The 20,831-nt window shown below is 35.3% G+C and overlaps 1 protein-coding gene across 5 annotated transcripts in view; it reads right to left on the bottom strand.

Moving 5' to 3' along the window:
* Bend5 (BEN domain containing 5) overlaps window positions 1-20,831 on the bottom strand; it is an 845,928-nt gene that overhangs the window by 264,386 nt on the left and 560,711 nt on the right. For 4 of the 5 annotated variants that reach the window (XM_069987272.1, XM_069987274.1, XM_069987271.1 and 1 more), the window contains one exon: window positions 8,375-8,591. In XM_069987272.1, coding sequence (XP_069843373.1) covers window positions 8,375-8,591 — 217 coding nt within the window. Of the gene's footprint in view, window positions 1-8,374; window positions 8,592-11,521; window positions 11,574-20,831 lie in introns of those variants that run through there. The other variant, XM_069987275.1, reaches the window with a different exon arrangement.

Below are 20,831 nucleotides of genomic sequence, written 5' to 3'. Positions count from 1 at the left end.
ATGGAATCTGTCCTTGCCAGGTACATTTAAAATTTAACTGGACTATTTCTAGTAATCTAGGCAATTGGAGAGAAAAGATATGGAAGCGTGAAATAAAAGGAGATAAAAAATCTCTATTTACAGAAAAAAAATGATTTCATATATGGAAAATGCAAGAAAATCCCCAAAAAGTTACTGTAATGAAGAAGTGAGTTCAGCAAGGCTGAAGAATGCAAGTTCAAAATAAAAGCTCAATTTGTATTCTAATACAAAAACAAATCAAGAAAACAATTTTATTTACAGTAATATCAAAAGAATACAATAAGTAAGAGTTTCTTTAACAAAATAACTTCAAGCTTCGAAAATAAACTATGCAACTTGTGTGTAGAAATGGAAGGGAAGAACTTGGGAGAGAGTCTTGGGAAGGGGTGACATTGTTCAAAAAGATTTGTACCCCTTATCTGGATTATGTAACTGTAAAACTTTTATACATAACCTTTATAATAAAAAATACACAAAAAGAAAAACAAGATAAAGCAAAGCATATCTACGTGAAAATGCAATGACATTCTCAAGATGTTTTTGGTTAAATGTTAAATTTTCTAAACAAATCATTTCTCTCTGTTCCTTTGAATCTACATTTAAAAGTTTGTAGCAGCTTTTTTGAAATAAAACAAATGTCAGAAAAATAATTTAACACAATAACTGCAAGCTATGTGTGAAGAAATCTAAATAGCATTGAAAGATAAAAGAATATCTTAAATGGAGAATGATTCTATAGTCATGCATTAAAATATTTAATGTTTTTTAAATTTATTAACATATATTAATTGTATAAAGGGGTTTTAACACATTATTTTATACATACACATATTGTACTTCGATCAGATTAACAGCCTCTATGGCTCCCTCTTTCACAGTCATAAGTCTTTCCAAGGAATTAATAACCAGAATGTGCAACAAGCTCACATACACACAATATACTTCAATATTATTCACTGTCATCATCCTCTTTCCCTCTCTCCCCTTCTTATCTTCTCAACAGTCCTACAATTACAATTATATTATTAGGATTTCTCTCTCTCTCTCTCTCTCTCTCTCTCTCTCTCTATATATATATATATATATATATGTATATATATATATATATATCTTGCTCTCTTTCTCTCTTTCTCTCTCTCTCTCTCTCCCTCTCTCACTGTCATCTACATATGAGAGAAAACATTCAGCTGTTGTTCATCTGAATCTGGTTTGTTTCACTTAACACAATGATCTCAGTGTCCTCAATGTTGATGTTCAATCCCATGTATTTCCTGTCACAATTTCATTCTTCTTTGTATATATAATGTATTTTTTTAATCCATTCAGCTGATTATATGCCTTGGCTATTATGAATAGTACTACCACAAACATGGAGGCACAAGTGCCTCTATTGTATTCTGACTTTCATTTCTTCAGATAAATGCTCAAAAGTAGTATTGGATCATATGGTAGTTCTAGTATGAGATATTTTTAGGAACCACCATACCAATTTCCACAGTGGCTGCACTAATTTCCATTCATACCAACAGTGTACAGGGTTCCTTTTACCCCCATATCTTTAATTTAAAAAAAGTCTAACAGCTGAGATGAACTCTCGGTGTCATTTTTATCTGCATTTTCTTTATGGCAAGAGTTGGATATATCTTTACATGTCTACTAGCCATTTGTACTTCTTTCAAGAACTGTATGTAGAGTTCATCTTTGTATTAATTGGGTCATTGGTTCTTCTGGAACTTAATTTTTCAAGCTTGTTGTACATTCCTTGGAAAGACTTATGAATGTGTCAATAGTCTAAAGTGGATCTAGAGATTCAATGCTATCAAAATCTCAGCTAATTTATTTGTAAAAATTGGTAAAATAATCCTAAAATTCTTGTTTGGGGCTGATCATAGCATACAATCTTAAAAAGCAGTCAAGTATCCAATTTATATCCTACAAAATTGAAAAGAGTGAAATAGGGGTAGCAAACGGGAGGGAGGGTTGAAAATTTTGAAAGGGGTTTTAATGACCAAGATGTATTAGTAAGCTGCTTTGTTAAATGGAAACTCCTCAGTATAATTACTTAAAGATAATAATAAAAAGTTGGAAAAATAATGGTAAATTTAGAAAGATCACATTTCTTTGTTTCACAATTTATTAAAGAAGTACAATGAAGAAAAATAGATATATAAGTCAGTGAATTATAATTAAAAGCCTAGAAATAAAATTCTATATTTATAGTAAATTGATTTTTGACAAGGTTGCCAAGACAATAAAATGAAAAGAATCATGATTTCACAAAACAGTTCAGGGACATGTATAAGATGAAAGCTTTCCTAACAGTACACACATCAAATGAACTCAAAATGGATCATAAACCTCAATGTAAGAGCCAACAGTACAAAACTCTCAGAGGAAAATGTAGGAGTAAATTGTGATCTTGGGTTAGGCACTGGCTTCTTCAATGGGTTGGGCATGCCATGGACTCAATGTACAGTCCCTGAATCACATTTTAATATTCTAATTCCCAGTATGATACTTTTAGGAGGTTTTGACTCTTGGGAAGCTGTCATAACATGAGAGTAGAGTCCCTTGAATTAGATTCCCATCCTTACAAAAAGAATAAAGATATATAAGTTAATGGAAATTGCCTTTTTCAATTTATAATGATTCCTGAATGTTACATTTACAAGATAACCAATATAATTCATCATTAAGGCAATACATAGTAAAACCACAATGATATCTGATAATATAAACTAGGTATAATAAAAATATTGATAATTCCAAGTTTTGGCAATAATCTACAATTATCCTACACTGTTGATAATGAATGGATCAAGAAAATATGTATACACAACGCAATGCTACTCTTCCATCAGAAAGAATGATATTGTACCATTCATAAACAAATGGAAAGACTTGGAAAAAGTTATATTGTGAAGTAAGCTAGCCCCAAAGAAACATAGATTGCATAGTTTCCCTCATTTGTCATAACTAGAATGTGCCTATAAATCTACAAGAAAATACACTGGATGGTAAAAGACAAAATAATATACTTGGACATGATAAATGATACAAGAGTCTAGACATTCACACAGTGAGACCAAAGGAGAATATTCTTAGGAGATGATTACAAAGGCTCAATAGCTATGTGCATATGATCATATAATGTTTATTGAAATGAACTCCAAGAAATGGAAACAAGAGGTTTGGGGGCTTTTTTGGTTTGTTTTTTCTTCTTTTGCTTCTATTTTTGTTTTCTGTATCCTTTTCTTTTTTTGTTTTTTATTGTAAAAATACTGTACAGAGGGGTTATCATTACATGAGCAAGGTAATGAGTACATTTCTTATGGAGCATTGTTGCCTCCTCCTTTGTTTTTCCCCTACCATCCCTTCCTTCCAACCTTCACAACTGCCCCTCCACCTCCTGCCAAAGTTGTAAAGTTCATTTTCAACATAGTGTCTTGTATATCTCATTGAGTTTATCTGTTTGGGGGAACATAAGGGGGAAGCACAGAAATGGTAGAACAAAGTGTGAAAAATGCAGCAGTGATACTCACTAGACACTGTGCTGAAAATTAACTATACAACTTGGGGAGGTGGGAGGGAAAAACTGGGAGAAAGCAAGAGAAAGGATAACACCATTCTAAAAGAAATGTACTCATCACCTGACTTATGTAACTGTAATCCTTCTGTATATCACCTTTACAACAACAATAAAAAATGCAAAATGGCAAACTAAAACTAAGTTGAGCATAAATTTACTATATGACTAAATTATTCCATTTTCAGACTTCTATTCCCCCCCAAATGCCTAATTTTATGTGCACTCCAAGATAGGTACATGAGTGATTGTAGTAGCATGTAAGACAATACCAAAATCAAAGTAGACACAAACAGGAGATAGATAAGCAAAATATGATATAGCCTCCCAGTGGAGGCTATTCATTTACTATTCAAAATAAAATGAAATAGCAATATATAAAATGTTACAACACAGATGAACTTCAAAATATAATGCCAAGTTACAGAGGTAAGATGCAAAAGATGAGTACATATTATATAGTTCCATTGATAGGAAATAAGCAGAAGTAGAAATTTTATGGTGTCAAAAGGATTATCAAGTGATTCTGCAGTGAAAGAAATGTTCTAAACCTGGACTGTGGCTAGTTCCATAACTCTAATTTTGCTAAAATTCTGATAAATGTACTCTTCCAATGGGTAAATTTTATGATATGTAAACTATACCTAAATGAAGCTAATAAAATAGTAACATCAAAAATGTCTTTCCCATTCTGTCTTTTTCTTGAGTGTCAGATCATGGTTTTAATGCATGTTTAGTGACTTTGTTTGGTGGAGTCAGAAGGGGGCTACAGAGAAGTAACAAAATCAAATACCAGTTGGGAAGACATGACAAGTACTAGTGCCAGCTCTGACAATGGTGATTCATCAATCAATCACTAAAAATTCAAAATCTTGTTTCCCACTCACTGTCTCAGATCTTCATGCTGGCATATTTAGCATTTTCACTTGTAATCATCATCCTTTCAAATTGGAATAAGGATTAATTAATTATAATGGTGCCTTCAAACACAACCTATATCAAACATCCTGGTAACCAAGAATTTTCCTATATTCAAGAAAAACTAAAAAGTCTTTGGTGTCTGCTTTGGGACCCAAAAGAAAGGGTTTAAATCAACCCCAATTTATTTCATCTGGCTTAGGTACATTATGTGGATGTATTAAATTGACTTCTTTAAAAGTCTGCTTTGGATAAGAAGAATTTCTTTATAAAAAAAATCTAATTGGGCCTAAGTGTGCCATCAGAAGGAAAGGATATGGTATCAGAAGGTAGTGGTTTAAAAATTGGCCCTGATAAAACCAATAATGTGCACTTATCTTAGGGCTTGAACTCAGAGCCTGGGTGCTATCCCTGAACTTGTTGCTCAAGGGGTAGCTTCCACAGCTACACTTCCATTCTTTTTTTTAAAGGAGGGTGCTTACTTGTAGATAAGAATCTCACAGATTTTTTTCCTGCCCAGACTGACTTCAAACATGATCCTCATATCTTATGATTCTGAGTAGCTAGGATTATAGACATGAACCAGTGTCACTGGCCTGTGAATTTATCATTTTAGTATTACATGATTTACACTCTGGGACAATTCTTCCTACTCAAAAAACTGAATGTGATAAGTATCATAGTCTCTATAATGTTTGAACAAAGAATATAGTCAATATGACAGTCAAGTCTTTCTACGAGTTTGACTCCAGTCTTTCTACCTAACCACATCTCCCAGTACTCCACAAAATAAAATACTTATATCAATAAATCCAGACTTCTCATCAACCTCTACTGTGCAACAACCTTGGTCATTCTTGTCTTCTGGACTGCCTCATCCCCAACTCTATCTTTAGTATTCCTACTTAACTTTCAAGACAGCTCATCTTCTCAATGATGTTTATGCTGAACTTTAACTCTTTAAACAATTCATAATGTCTTTAATTATATACTTTTAAAATACTATAACTACTTGCACATATCTTCCTCTGGTATAAAAGATATTTAGTTTTAGAAATACATTAGGGCTTACATTAACTTGTTATATAGCCCTACAGTGCCTCTTGAAAAGTGTTAACTAAAAGTTTTTAAACTAAAAGTTTAAAACTAAAAGTTTAACTGAGAAACTCTGTAACAAGTCATTTTAAGAGAATATAGAAGTCAAATTTTCTCATTTTATACGTGAAAGGTCCCCAAAATGGGGACATGAAATTCAAGGTCATACAAGTAGTTTCATGTTAGAGATGGAAAAATAATTTAGTTTTCCTGTGGCACAGATTTCAGCTACCCGTCAATATCAAATCTCATCCATATATACAGGACTACCAATTGTCAGGTGAAGAGATGGTCACTCAGAAGTAAAGTTGTCATTTCTTTTTTTTTTTTTTTGTCGGTCATGGGGCTTGAACTCTGGACCTGGGCACTGTCTCTCAGCTCTTCAGCTCAAGGCAAGTGCTCTACCACTTGAGCTACAGCGCCACTTCCGGTTTTCTGGTGGTTTATTGGAGATAGGAGTCTCATGGTCTCTCCTGCCCGGGCTGGCTTTGAACCGCGATCCTCAGATCTCAGCCTCCTGAGTAGCTAGGATTACAGGCGTGAGCCACCAGCGCCCGGCTAAAGTTGTCATTTCTTAATATTAATTTACTTAAATGTAGATAGGAGTTCTATTAAATGAGAGTGTCATATAACTGCTTCCTTCTCTTCTTCTCCACTTCCTTCATCTGGATGCCTAGAACATGGATTTAATAATAGAATTCCACATTGGATCAAAAGACAGAAGATCACTTCCCAAAGACAACAGAGAAGAAAAATGAATAAATCTGATGCCTAGAGGCCTTCCAGGAACAGAGCCACAGTATTTCCTCTGCCTTGTTTACACTCAAACTTTTATATAGAAAAGAAAGGAGTTTCTGTTTTGTTATTTTAATGGTTAGTTTGATTGTCTATTATAGGAAGCTTAACTTATTTTATCATTACTCTTATTGGCTTTCTGCTGCTCTCAGCCCTTTACACCACCACCAGACATACCATTCTTTTATTAATTAGACCAGTCAATGTACACTTACATTCTGTCTGACATAATTCTAGGAGGCAATTTGGGTAAAAACCAGAGTGAAATATTCAGATCATATTCTTATACATCATGAGTGTTTAACTTTTCATTCTCTTAAATCATAACAATTCAGCTATCTATCAAAAATTCATCTCAGAATTTCTTTAACAATCCATCTTAATCTGATAGTCTCTGGTAACATATTGTTGATTGGTCTAAGTACATCTAGTATGTTCTATTTTGCCCCATTTTCACCTACTATCCTTCTCCACTCTTTGCTTTGCTCTGAGAGGATGTAGTGTATAGGGTATACTAATGGGTTCTCTTGTCACCTGACTTTTGGCTGGGTTAGCCTTCATGGGAGATCAGTGAAAGTTAAGAAAAGGACTATGTGTATTGTATACCTAACATTTTGGTCAATGACAGACCACATATGTCACCTAGGGCTGTGAAAGTCATTTTAGTTTCTATAAAAATACTTCAGATATTCACACAATAAGAAAAGGTGGCATTTCTTAGAATATATCCTTATGGTTAAGCAATACATGGTTATATTTTTCTGTGAGGCCATTCAGATTACCTATATTTTAAACTAAAAATAACAGTTCTATCCCAGTGGCCCATCAAATAATTCTATGCTTGAGCTCTGGTAACTGTTCCTTCCTTCATATCCTGTAACCTGTTATTGGCTCTAGGAAACTCCATTATATATTGTGCATACTGCCTGTACCTTGTAAACAGCCTATTTATTAAACCTTCCTCTTTGAATTATCCAAATCTGAGCCTATTGTTTCCTGCTAGTATGTTGACTGATGCACCTAGAGTCCATACTTTAAGTTCAAAGTATAGATACCAGATATAAATGGCATGTACCAGAAGAACTGATAGGAAGGTAAGAATAAAGCAAATATATTTTGTGGGATCTTAATATACAGCTTACCTCAAAATATAAAAATATCATGACCAACTTTGGCTCTAGGAATCTGAGGAATAGATATGCTTTCTTTCTTTTTCTCTCTCTTTACTTTTGACTGTTTCCTAGTTATCTAGAAGTAGGATGCATTTCTATGTGGAATTCACAGTTACCAAGCAAAGCTCATTCTTATACCATACATACCAGAAGCCCATTGGATAGTAATTCTGATATTTCTACCAGTACATTTACTTAAGACTTTCAGTATTCCTACTTAGGGGTACAAAAATGCATACTACTTAGAGACTAAAATGTAAAATCAAATGATCACCTGCTTATTCTTTATTATCAACCAAAGTATTGCTGACAAAAAGAACATTATTTTAATTAAATGAGAACGTTTTCATAAATACGATATAATAACTTCTTATTCTGGTTTGGTCAGGAAGAAGAAAGAGGAAGACAAGATATTTTAGGGAAAATAATGCCCCAGTCCTAAATCCCATAACTCATGAATATTTTGCTTTATATAACAAAGATACTTTCTAAGTATGATAAAGTTAGAAATCTTGAGATGAGAGATTATCCTGGATTATTTTGGTAAACAGTGCAATAAATCACCTGGTAAGACAACATATTTTTAAATCATTAAATTATTACTTAGATAATTATTCTTGATTTCTATTATTACTTAAAAGAGTTAAAGTATTAAAAGTTCCAATACACTAATCTTCAAAGTACTAATATATATTATTTGCATTGTATAAAAAAAACTAATTGATAAATCTCTATCTCAAGGTTGCCTGTTTCTAAATGGGCACCCAAACCAAGGTGCTAGGCTTACCACGCTCTGGCCCAGCTGCTCCCGAAAGAAATAGTCCATGTTTCTCTTTTGGAGGCTGTCAAGGTAATGCTGGAAGCGAGTGTACGTATACGGGTAGCAGTAAGCAAATTGGTAAATATCTTCTTCTCGGTCAAAACAGAATGCAAAGGACATCACATAGTTCTTCCGATGGTCTGGACAGCGGTAGTAGTACACATTTTTAGGTGGCAGCCTTTGCCTGAAAAATAAATATGAGTTTAAGAGATAGCAGTTCAGACCTTAAAGCTAACAAAATGTACAAATGCCTAGAAGAAAAACTTCTAACAGCAAGAACCTCTCATGAGTGTGAGCCTAGAAAACCTAGCAAGATCCTGCCTAAAAGTAAGCAGGAGGGAAGAACGGCAAGCTGGCAGATTAGAAGCACTTGCCATTTTCACTCTGTGAATGAGCACAGTCTTGTATCATAAAAGATACTAGATTTAAAGAGAGAAAGAGAAGAAGGAAGCTGAAAATCATGAAAGAGGTGATGGGGAGGCAGAAAACCGCAGAAAAACTAGGTCCTCAGCAGAAAAGCATCAAGGAGTCCAGAGCTGGTCTCTGGCTCCTCCAACTGAGGGACAGAAATCAAAAACTGTAATACAAGGTAAAATTGACAGAACCTACTTATGGACCCCAAACTCTAGCTGTTGAAAAAGTCCACACAAGGTATAAACCTGAATCCCTGTAGCTTGTTACAGGGATTGTCTTTGTTAAATGGCAACTCCTTTGCACAACAACTTAAAGATAACAGAAAAACATGTTGTGGTTTATCTATGGCAATAGCTTTTGCAGCTAAGCTTCCTCACCCTTCCAAAAGACTCCCACATTTCAATCTTGAGGATTGAAATTCATTATTTGGCAGCTGAGATGGCATCCCTCCATTCTAGCAACAAGAAAAGATACTACAACCCAGGCATTACCCAATCTCAAGTAATTTGCAAGAAATCACCAATGGAAAGGGTACAGCAGATTGAAATCTATATCCAAAATTGGTCCAGATACATGAATCCCAGTGGAAAAAATCACTAAATTTACGAATAAAGAAGGCAGCACAGTTTTCTTCAAAAGCCAATAATTCTACAATAGAGGCTTTAAGTCATAGTGAAGCTAAAGTTCCAACAACACACTCAACACACACACACACACACACACACACACACACACACACACACACACACACACACACAAAACCCCAAAGAACTGTCAATGAAATAAAGGAGGCAATGTTTAAATACCTAAATAAACCCAAAAAGCATGCAAACAGGGTTATTCTGATTGAGACCCAAAATATGCATCTCTGAAATACCATAGTGAAACCATTTGGTGCAATTAATATACAATTTTAAAACTGAATGACAAAGAAATTAAAACAGTCTTGGATGGAAGGATTAGCCAGTAGTGTGTTGGGGGAAGGTGTGGGAAGACTAACAAAGAGGGCAAATGAGGATGAACAGGTCAAACTAGTTTATTAGCAAGTATGAAAATAAAACAATTAATCCTGTTGAATGTATTTTAAGAAGAGGGAGTGGAATATAGAGAGTGATGGCAGGAGATGATTATGATTTACATGTATAGAAATGTCATACATTTTCAAGGGGAGAGCCCCCCTTGTACAATTCATGTATGCTAATCAATTTTTTAAAAAGAACCCTGAGTCATGAGCATAGGAGAATGGTACATCACATAGCCAATACCAGACCTGAATTTGGCAACATTTTGTTAAAACTTTAGCCCCTGTTCTTTATCAATTGTTTGGAAAATGTGAAGTTAAGCAAAAATGAACTCATTTTACAGATGTGTTTATCCTTATTTGAAATACATATATGCCCAGGCAATACACAAACTCTGGATGTACAATAATGAATATGACAGACAAAGTCTTGGTCTTCATGGAATGTATATCTTCTAATGGGGAATACTCAATAAAATATTAACAACAAGTCTGTATACTTTCAGACTCTAAAATTTTCTTGAGAGAAAACAATGTGATGATAGAGAAACATTGACACATGAGGCCCACTTTTCCAAGAAAAGTCAGGGTTTTCTTTTTTCTTCTTTTTTTTTGTATTACAAGACTAAGCATTTTTAAAAATAAACTACTTAACACCTTGTGAATATCAAAGAAGGGAAAGGAATATTCAACATTACTCTATATTAGTACTATTATTTTTCCACAGAACATTCCATTTCCACAGAAATACTTTAGGAAATACTGATATAAATATGCTGGACAGGCAAGTTTGTTACCCAGGAATGCTCATTCTCTAGCAAGGGAACACCAATATATTCACAAGGAAAGGAAAACTTCCAGTCAGAGGTCCCACAACTTGTTTACACTTATCCATTCTGCAAACTCTTCAAGCTTTTCCAGGCAGAATGGCTCTTATCTTTCTCCGTCCTACTCCCAAGCCAACAGTCTAATCTAGTTATGCTACAAACCCTTCAGCTATTCATCATTATAATTAGATCGCAATCCTAACAGTCCTATATTGAAATTCTTGTCCTACCAATGATAAAAGGACACAAATAATGGTTTTCAAGGTGTATGGGAAGTGAGGAGGAAAGTCATTCTCCCTTGTTTCTTCTAAATGTGGAGTATAAGAGAATGAGCAGTTCCTGGGAGGCTAACAGAGGAAGTAATGACTTCCAAGACAGTTGGTTATTGAGTTGGCTTTTATATTCAGCAAATATTTAAGTATTATGTACCAAGCATAGTTTGGTTAAGATAAAGCATAGTTTGGTAAAGGACATTGTAGACAAAAAGGCTAAGATTAACCATGAAAAATGGAAAGGTTTGGAGAAGAAATGAGGTAGTGAAAAACCAAGATTAGTGAAGAAGTAACAGGATGAACTATGAAAAAGAGATAGAATATACATTGCTCTGCATTTGCAATGTGCTTAGAGATACCAAAATGCAGTTGGCAGAATAACCTATTCTTACTAGTTCAGATTTGTATTTAGGAAAAACACCTACCTGGTGTATCTGGTTTGTGGTAGTCACTAAGGGCATAACTCAAAGATCTGAATATGAGTCTCTAGTAGCCCTAGTCAGCATTCATTACTACACAGGTGATTCCTAAAGCCATAAGGTCCCTTAGGTTATGATGCTATTTTCAACTCTTCACTTACCAGTGTATCTGCACAGGGCCCATGTTTTAAATCCAGTCACTCTTGTTTTCTCTCTCATAGCCAAGTTTAGCAGTTTGACTCTGTGAGACTGTATCTTCACTGAATTTGATTATCTTCTATCAGGAGAATCATCTATTGCCCGGAGCTGTCCCAGCTGCTCTCCAGAGTGGGTCAGAATGCCTAACCTGATTAGCAGAGGGAGTGGAGGTAACAGGCCCTGGGTATTCATTCAGGGAAGTTGAGATGCTGCTTGGGTTTAAATTTTCCAGACCCATCTAAGTATACAAACATACCAATTTGAGAAGAGTTTAGTATGACAAACTCATCAGGGCTTTTAAATAAAGCAAAGAATAAAGGCAAAGGAGGCTGAGATTAGGGAGGAGATATCTCTTTTCCCTTTGGAATGCATTTTTAATTTTCTCTTATTTTTTCACATATTCTCATTTTGTTATTTTTTTTCAAATTCCTTATTGTGATTAAGTGATTAACTAATTTCCCAAATTTCACAGTATTGTTGGATAGTGGTGCTCAGTTAAAGTTACAAACACATTCTAACTTTCATCAGGCAAATTGTCTATCGTCGTCCTAACATTTATGAGTTCTATGAGCTTTGCAATACAGTTCTTTCATCCACATTTGGTGATATGTACATTTCTTTTGTTTTGCATAGCATCAGCTATTCCCTCTTTCCCACTCATTCCCTCCCTCCCATCACTGCCATTGAGTTGCTTAGTTCATTTTGATCAATGTCCAGTGCAGCTGATGGGTCCCACTGTTGTATGTTTTTCCCTGATTCACTCTAGTTCTGTGTCCTCCTCCTGTTTTCCCTCCAGTGTGCTCATATATACCATGTATATGATCAGCAGCATGGGGTTATTTATTAGTGATTTGACCAGATGAGTGGAAGTCCTTTGTTTCTTAAGCCTTGTTAATTTTGTTGTATTACATTACGTTTTGGATTTAACATCCACTTATCAGGGAGACCATGTGTCTTTGTCTCTTTGCTCTTGGCTTACCTCACTCAACATGATTTCTTCTAGCTCCATCTATTTCCCTGAAAATGCCATTATTTTGTCCTTTCTAATGGCTGCATAATATTCTATTGTGTAAAAATACCACAATTTTTGGATCCATTCATCTGTGGTGGGGCATCTGGGTTGTTTCCATATCCTTGCTATTGCGAACAGTACTGCAATAAATATGGAGGTGCATGTGCCCTTGTATACTGGTTCCTGTTGTTCAGGATAAATGCCTAGAAGTGGTATGGCTGGGTCATAAGGGAGGTCAATATTTAGCTTTCTGAGGACCCTCCAGACTGCTTTCCAAAGTAGTTGTATAAGTGTACATTCCCACCAGCAGTGTAATAGGGTTCTTCTTTCTCCGCATCCCCTCCAGCATTTGCCGTTAGCTGACTTTAGGATGTGGGCCATTCTGACTGGGGTAAGGTGGTATCTCAGGGTTGTCTTTATTTGCATTTTCTTTACAACCAGGGGTGGTAAACATTTCCTCATGTGTTTCTTTGCCATTTTTATCTCTTCTTCTGAGAAGTCTCTCTTTAGTTCCTTTGCTCATTTAGTAATTGGTTTGTTAGGTTTGGGAGGGATTAGTTTCTTGAGTTCCCTGTATATACTGGATATTAACCCCTTGTCTGATATATTGCTGGTAAATATTTTTTCCCAGTTAGTTGGTTGTCTTTCTAGCTTGGTTGCTATAGCTTTAGTTGTGCAGAAACTCAAGTCTCTCTCCAATTTGTTGTGACCCTGGGACTCTGTTCAGGAAGTTCCTGCCTGTGCCTATAAATTCAAGTGTCTCACCTACTCTGTCCTGCAGTAGTTTCAGAGATTCAGGTTTGATGTTAAGGTCTTTAATCCATTTTGAGTTGATGTTTGGTGCATGGTGATAGGCTGGGGTCCACTTTAAGTTTTCTGCATGTGGCCTCCCAGTGTTGCCAGCACCAGTAGTTGAACAGGCTGTGTTTCTTCCACTGTATGTCTTTGGCTCCTTTGGCTGTGGTTTTATTTCTGGGTCTTCTAATATACTCCATTGGTCTTCGGGTCTGTTTTTGTGCCAGTACCATGCTGTCTTTGTTATTATGGCTCCATAGTAGAACCCTTAGCCAGGGCAATAAGGCAAGAAAAAGACATTAAAGGGATCCGCATAGGGAAGGAAGAAGTTAAACTATCCTTTTTTGCAGATGACATGATACTATACCTTCATGATCTCCCAAACTCCATCCCCAAACTCTCAGAAATTATGAACCACTTCAGCAAAGTAGCAGGATACAAAATCAACCCACAAAAATCAGTTGCCTTCCTGTACACCGACAATGTACAAGCAGAGTGGGAAATAAAGGAAGCAACCCCATTCATAACAACCCCCCCCCAAATAAAATATTTAGGAATTAACCTCACCAAAGATATAAAAGAACTATTTAACAAAAACTATAAAAACTTTAAAAAAGAAACTACAGAAGACACCAGGAAATGGAAAGATCTTCCATGCTCTTGGATAGGCAGCCTTTATATAGTGAAAATGGCAATACTGCCAAAATTAATATACAAATTCAATGCAATTCCTATCAAAATCCCAATGACATACATTTCTGAAATTCAGAAAACAGTCCAAAAATTCATATGGAACAACAAAAGACCTAGAATAGCCAAAACAATTCTAGGCAAAAAAGACAACATGGGAGGGATCTCCGTGCTGGACTTCAAACTCTACTACAGAGTCCTTGTGTTATTTTATGCACATTATGATTTAATCTTCACAATAACTTTATGAGCCTGGGATTATAAGCACCCCTTCTACACAGAAAAGAAAACCAAAGCTCAGAGAGGTAAAAACCTTTCAAGGCTGCTAGGTTAGTGAGCAGCAAGGCCTGTTTTAGATGGAGGCCAGTGTGGTTCCTGTCTGTGCTCAGAGCATGATACCTTGTCACTGTCCTTTTGTTTTTGCCACTCAACTCACTCTCATTATCTTCTACTTCAGAAAGATCTGGTTGTAGAGTGCTCTCACCAGAAGTACATTGCTGCTGAAAAACCCCTTTGGACAACTCTGTCCTAACATTTCAGTTTGATTCACAAGGCTTTCTATGATCTCCTTGAGAGGGAGGTGTCAGCACCCATCTCTCCCTCTTGAACCCTAAGCTTTATTCACAGTGAACTAACTCAAAACTCCCAATCACAATTGTATACAGCACCTTCATTGTGTGTATTTGATCTTCCCTCCACTTGAACTGACTCTTGTTTTGTATTTTGAGAACTCCTATTCATAGATGTGTATATGATTGATTGTTAATAAAGGTTTAAGTATGTTTTAAATGAACTAATTAATGAATAAAAGAACGTATACATAAATGTCTATCTTTAACATATTTCCTCTCTCCTGCCTTCCCTAACTATTCAGGTTATATAATCTTTCTCTACTTAGACAAAAGTGTTTTATCACCTGGTTTGCTTCCTAATAACAAGCAACAGATACTTAGGAGACAAAGAACAGAAGGATTGTGCTTTGACTTCTGTGTTATATTCCTGTCATCCTAAGCTATGTAGGAAGCTGAGATTGGGAGGATCGTGGTGCCAGGCCAGAAAAAAGTCTGTGTGATTTCATCTCAACAGCAGGAAGCTAGATCCAGTGGCATGCCCTGTCATCTCAAATAACTACAGGTGAATCATCATGCCTCTGCAGAATGTAAGATCCAAACTCAAAAATAGCAAAACCAAACTAAAACAAAACAAACAAGCAAAAAAAAAAACAGGGCTAGAGGCATGGTTTTGTGGTCGAGTGCCTGTCTAGCAAGCTTAAGAACATAGGCTTCTTGAAGATGAGAACCATGCCATCTATTTCTTCTTTTCCCCACTAGGGCTGCATAGAGAGGTCTTGTTTAATAGTACTTGTTGATTAAAGAAGTAAAATAAAGAATGAAAATGGAAAGATAAAATATGAAAAAAGAAAAGAAAAATGAGGATCATAAGAAGGCAGATTTTAGTTTAGTATGAACTAGAGACTCTTCAACACAGATAGTGGGAGAGGGTTGTCCTACAGGGCAATACAACATGAAAGCTTTAAGAGATTCCCAAAGAAAGAGCCTGTCCTTGATGTCAGGTTATGTGAGGCAGCTTCTGATACTTAGCACAGACACTCTGGGATAATACAAAGAAGTGATGTAACAATATTAACAATTACTAAGATACTATTATATATATATGTATATATATATATATATATATATATATATATATATGTATATATAGAATCATTTTGTCAGGCCATTCCAAGCACTTTATACTGTAATAACTCTTATACAACAATACTCTAAGATTATTCCTGTCATTGAACAACATGATGAACATTATGATAAAGAACATTTCTGAAAATAAACATGAACTCCATATCTCAGAAGACCTCTGGAAGGAATTAGTCCTGTAACAGACCTAGGAAGCTTACAAACCCTGGTGTATGTTCTCTCAAGACTGAACATAATGGCCTATCTCCTGGATGAAGTCACTGTTCAGGGTCCATTCTCTAGCTTTCTTTAGAATGCTGAAATATAGAACCCCTCATTTCCTCTCTAATCGAGCAGAAAATATACTTGGGAATAGGAGTTTTCTCTAGATTTAGTATTTAGCAATTTCCAACTATATTTCCTCAAATTAGCAGAAAGGGAAATAAAAAAGAATTGGTCTTCTCCAGGTACACAAGCAAAAACATCACAAAGTCGCTCAGCTAACTCCCAAAGGAAGTAATGTATACTAAGGAAGTAATGTATACTAAGGAAGTAATGTATACTAAGGAAGTGATGTATACTAAGTGTCCAGTTTATGCCAATGGTGTGTTATTTATTGTGCAATACTGACGAGCAAATACATAATCTTCCCAATATGTCAGGCAGGGGTGTACCACCTGAAATTCATGTAACAATTGCAGTTACACAGTCATTTAATACTCCATTTAATTTATTCAGGGACAGGCAGCATATTAGCATCCATTTTCCCAGGTATATTTAAAATTGAAATCATAATTCATTCCTCTTCCCTTTGCAGGAGAAGCAGAATCTCTCATCTGTCATATAAGCCAACACATGGCCTTTAGTCTATGTTCAGTTGGAACCATCAAGACATTCTCCCTGGCTTGAGCCAGTTGGCCCCTTCCTTTTCCTTTCCAGTGTCTGGCACAGCTAGATGTCTGGCATGGATGCCCATATTATTAATCTATCCTCCCTAGGCAAACAGGGCCCAATCCTAATTCCAATCCTATCTTCCCCCAAATAACGATAATAATGCTCCTGTCACTACCATATCTGTTCTTATCTCTCTCCACACTTTGTCACAGCTAATCTCATGGTGAGTCACAGGGAGGGGGAGAAAAAGTGAGTGAAGGAGTACTCAGATATGGGCAACACATTTTTATACCCTAGGGTCTAATCAGATTACCATCTTATCAGGGGCCAATGGGCACTAGAGGTGGGAGGAGAGAGACAGTGCTATATATTGCCTGCCAAGTTTTAGATAACAAAAGGATACTGCTCGCTTCTTGAATTAACCTTTTGTCCTTTATACTGTATTGTTTATTTTTCAGTTTATTTTATACGTAGGGATTTTTTTTTTATTTTGCCAGTGCCTTCTGGAGAAGGACACCCACACACTGTGGCAGCAGCTGCTACTGTTAATTCCAAGCCATTAAAAAAAATTAAAATTAAAGCCAATTACTTTGGCTGGTTTAGAGTAAGAGAATAGCTGAGACTGATTATTCCCTCTGGTATGATGGTAGACAGCAACAACATTCCTTCCTACAGTTGGCTAGTGGCAAAATGCCAAAGCAGTCAGAAAGTACAAGGACAGTCACCCTGTGCAAGGGTGCATACTCTATCTACTCCAAGCCAGATTCCTCAGAGGTAGCAAGAAGTTGCCACAGGACTAGATGCTCAGATTTAGATTCAAGTCCAAGTTTTTGTTGAATGCTAGCCCTGTATGCACTTCTATGTGATATGTGTTTACTATGGTAAATCCTGTAATACATCACAGGGTTGTTGATAGTCTCTTAGGTAAAAAAGACTGTGTTTTCAGAATGGTCCTTTGCTGGCAACGGGTTCATCTATATGAGGCAGTGGTATGCCAGAGCTGCAATGAATTAGGCTTGCACTGAAATTTTGTATTCACATTATTTTGTTATTGTGTCATAAATAGAACAAGAATAAGGACTTAGGTTTCAAAGTTACTAGATTGGATCGTCATGTAGTCATCCTGTATGAAACCTAGTATAAGAAGGTATCCAATAAACATTTTGAATGAATAAATGAATAAGTATGTCAGGCAGAGCTGGTTTTGGGTGCCTTTTAGGAATGTAGTTAATTGTACAATAGAAAGAAGGTTGGTGTGGGCTCTAAGCTACTTCCATTAATCATTGGTCACACAGCACTGGACCTGGGTTTCTCCTTTTATAAACTGAAAATAATATCACAGATTTATTGTAAAAATTCAATAGTGGATACATAGTAGGGGCTTAGTTCATGGAGACTATGATGTATGTTCCATGTGATGAAAAACTGGCATCATGTTGTGTCTTGATACAGAACAATGAATTACAAGTTCATATTACATGCACAGGTTGTGAAATGGGCAGTGTGGGTCAAGGTAGATAAACAAGGACAAGGGAAGGGGGCATCTTAAACACATGTCTATGAAAGAAAATCAGTAATAACTCTATTTTCTCTTCCCAGTCCTTCCCAATTGCAATATAGCCAAATACATTCCTTTCATTTAGGTGGTCCTCTCTAACAAAAGTAAGTTGTGTTCAAAGATAGGAGTTAACTTCTTTTCTTACAAATGATAGTAAGAAAACTATGCACAGATATTACCCTGGCTGGTAGTTTGTACTAATTTTACCAGTCAATTGTGTTATAGCCCATGTGTCTGCCTTTAAGACATATTGAGCACTCAGATCAGTAGTTTCTGGTATCTATAGTAAATACAGAAAACTAAAGATTAGATACATGTGAGGAATTCTGAGCATAGACAATAGACAAAAGTCTGAGGGCTCTTGACAAACTTTCCTTACTGTAAATCTGAATATATATATATATATATATATATATATATATGTATATATATCTATATACATACATACATATATGTTGTATGTTCTATATATTATATGTAATGTATTATATATTCTGTTATATATTCTATATTCATATTGTTTTCTATCTTCTTTATTTTTTGTTCTGATTCTAAGACTTGAACTCAGGGCCTGGGCACTGGCCTATGCTTCTTTGCTCAAGGGTAGTATTCTACCACTTGAGCCACAGCTCAACTTCCAGTTTTTTTTTAGTAGTTTGTTGGATATAAAAGTTCAGGGACTTTTCTGCCTGGGCTGGCTTCAAACCATGATCCTCAGATCTTAGCCTCCTAAGTAGCTAGGATACAGACATGAGACACTGGAACCCAGCTCTCTTTTACATCTTCAAAAGAGAAATTATACATGTTAAAATATACACAAAATTAAACTATGCAATTTTTGTATGAAGCTCACATTAAACCACAAAAGACACATGTATGAACATACACACAAACCCAGAGGTGTCAGTAAGACAAAATTGCCTTTTCTCCCTACCATTTGTCATCAGTGGGATTTCAGATAATTTAAGCCTTTCATGTTGGTTTTGTTGTTATTAATATGACCTCTAAGTTTTGGTTACATTTTGTTCAAAATAATTGAAAATCTCTAATTGAGTATTCATTAAATGAAGTACCAAACTACCTCACCTTTTAAAGGTTTTATTGAATTGCAATTATTGAAAACATAGTTTATAAACAAAAAGATGCACCATTTGTCTTTATAAAAGCAAGGGAGGAAATATACAAATATAAAATATACAAATTAAAAGAAAGACTTTATTTTGAAATTCAACAATTATTACTTTGGGATACCTCAATTTATGAGAATAATTATTTGATAAATATCCAAAGTTTAACTGAATATTTATATGTTCTACTAAAGTGGGCTGAAGTTAAGAAGGCCTATAGTTGTACATCTAGGTAAGTCTTTAAAGGAATCAGAAGAGAAAGGTTATTTGATAAATTTTAATTAGTGAATGAATAGGAATAAGCACAACAAGATTGGCAAAAAATGGGTTAGAAAGTGGAGGAGATCTTTTATTGCCATTTCTATTTAAATACTAGGTATGTGTCTATTTAGTTGGTTTAGATCTTCTTTGTTTATTTTGGGTATATTAATATTTGCTAAAAATTCTTCCATTTCTTCCTGATTCTCAAATTTGTTAGCATTAAGGTTTGCAAAGTATTTCCTTATAATGTTCCGAATCTTGCTTGTTTCTGTTGGGATGTTCCCATTCTGATCTCTGATTTTATTTATTTGGTGTGTTCTCTCTATCTCGCTTTTGGGAGGGTGGGGGGTCAGATTTGCTAAGGGCCTGTCAATTTTGTTAATTTTTCAAAGAACCAACTCGTTTTGTTCATCCTTGCTATGGATTTTTTGGACTCTAATTTATTTAAGTCTGATTGAATTCTAATTATTTGTTTCCATCTACTGGATTGAGGTTTGACTTGTTGCTCATTTTCAAGGAGCTGAAGGTTCATCATTAAATTGTTGGTTTGAGATTTTTCCAAGTTGTTGATGTAGGAACTCAGAGCTATAAATTTTCCTCTGAGTATTGTCTTTGCTGTGTCTCTGAGGAGCTGGCATTTTATATGTTTGTAATTGTTAAATATCGTGAATATTTGAATTTCCTTTCTGATCTCTTCAATGACCCACTGATGATTCAAAAATGTGTTGTTCAGATTACAGAATTTTCTATCATGTCTTTTATTGCAATGTGGTCTGAGAAAATTCAGGGAATCATTTCAATATTTCTGAATTTGCACAGATTTGCCTTGTGACTAAAATGTTGTCTAATTTGGAGAATGGTCTATGTGTTGCTGAGGAGAATATATATTCTGATGCTGCTAGGGTTAGATGTTTCTTAAGTCTAGTTGGTCTATGCAATTTTTTAATTTCTGAGATATCTCTGTTGAGTTTTTGCCATTTGATTTATCCAAAGGCAATAGAGGTAGGTTAAAATCACCAGTGATCAATATGTTTGGATCTATTGTGGGGTTAGTAGTGTTTGCTTGATGGGTTTGAGTGCTCCAGCATTTGGTGTATCGATATTTAGAATTGTTATATTTTCCTGTATATATTCCTTTATTAGTATGTAATGTTCTTCTTTATCTCTTTTCACTAATGTTAATTTGAAGTCTATTTTATCTGATATTAGGATTGCAATTCCAGCCTGCTTACAGAGGCAATT

Source organism: Dipodomys merriami, unplaced genomic scaffold, assembly GCF_024711535.1.
Source record: "Dipodomys merriami isolate MVZ:Mamm:240054 unplaced genomic scaffold, mDipMer1.0.p SCAF_34, whole genome shotgun sequence".
In the NCBI taxonomy this organism is placed as follows: domain Eukaryota; kingdom Metazoa; phylum Chordata; class Mammalia; order Rodentia; family Heteromyidae; genus Dipodomys; species Dipodomys merriami.
The sequence above is the reverse complement of the archived record's forward strand: the minus strand, read 5'-3'. Positions and strand labels throughout refer to the sequence as shown.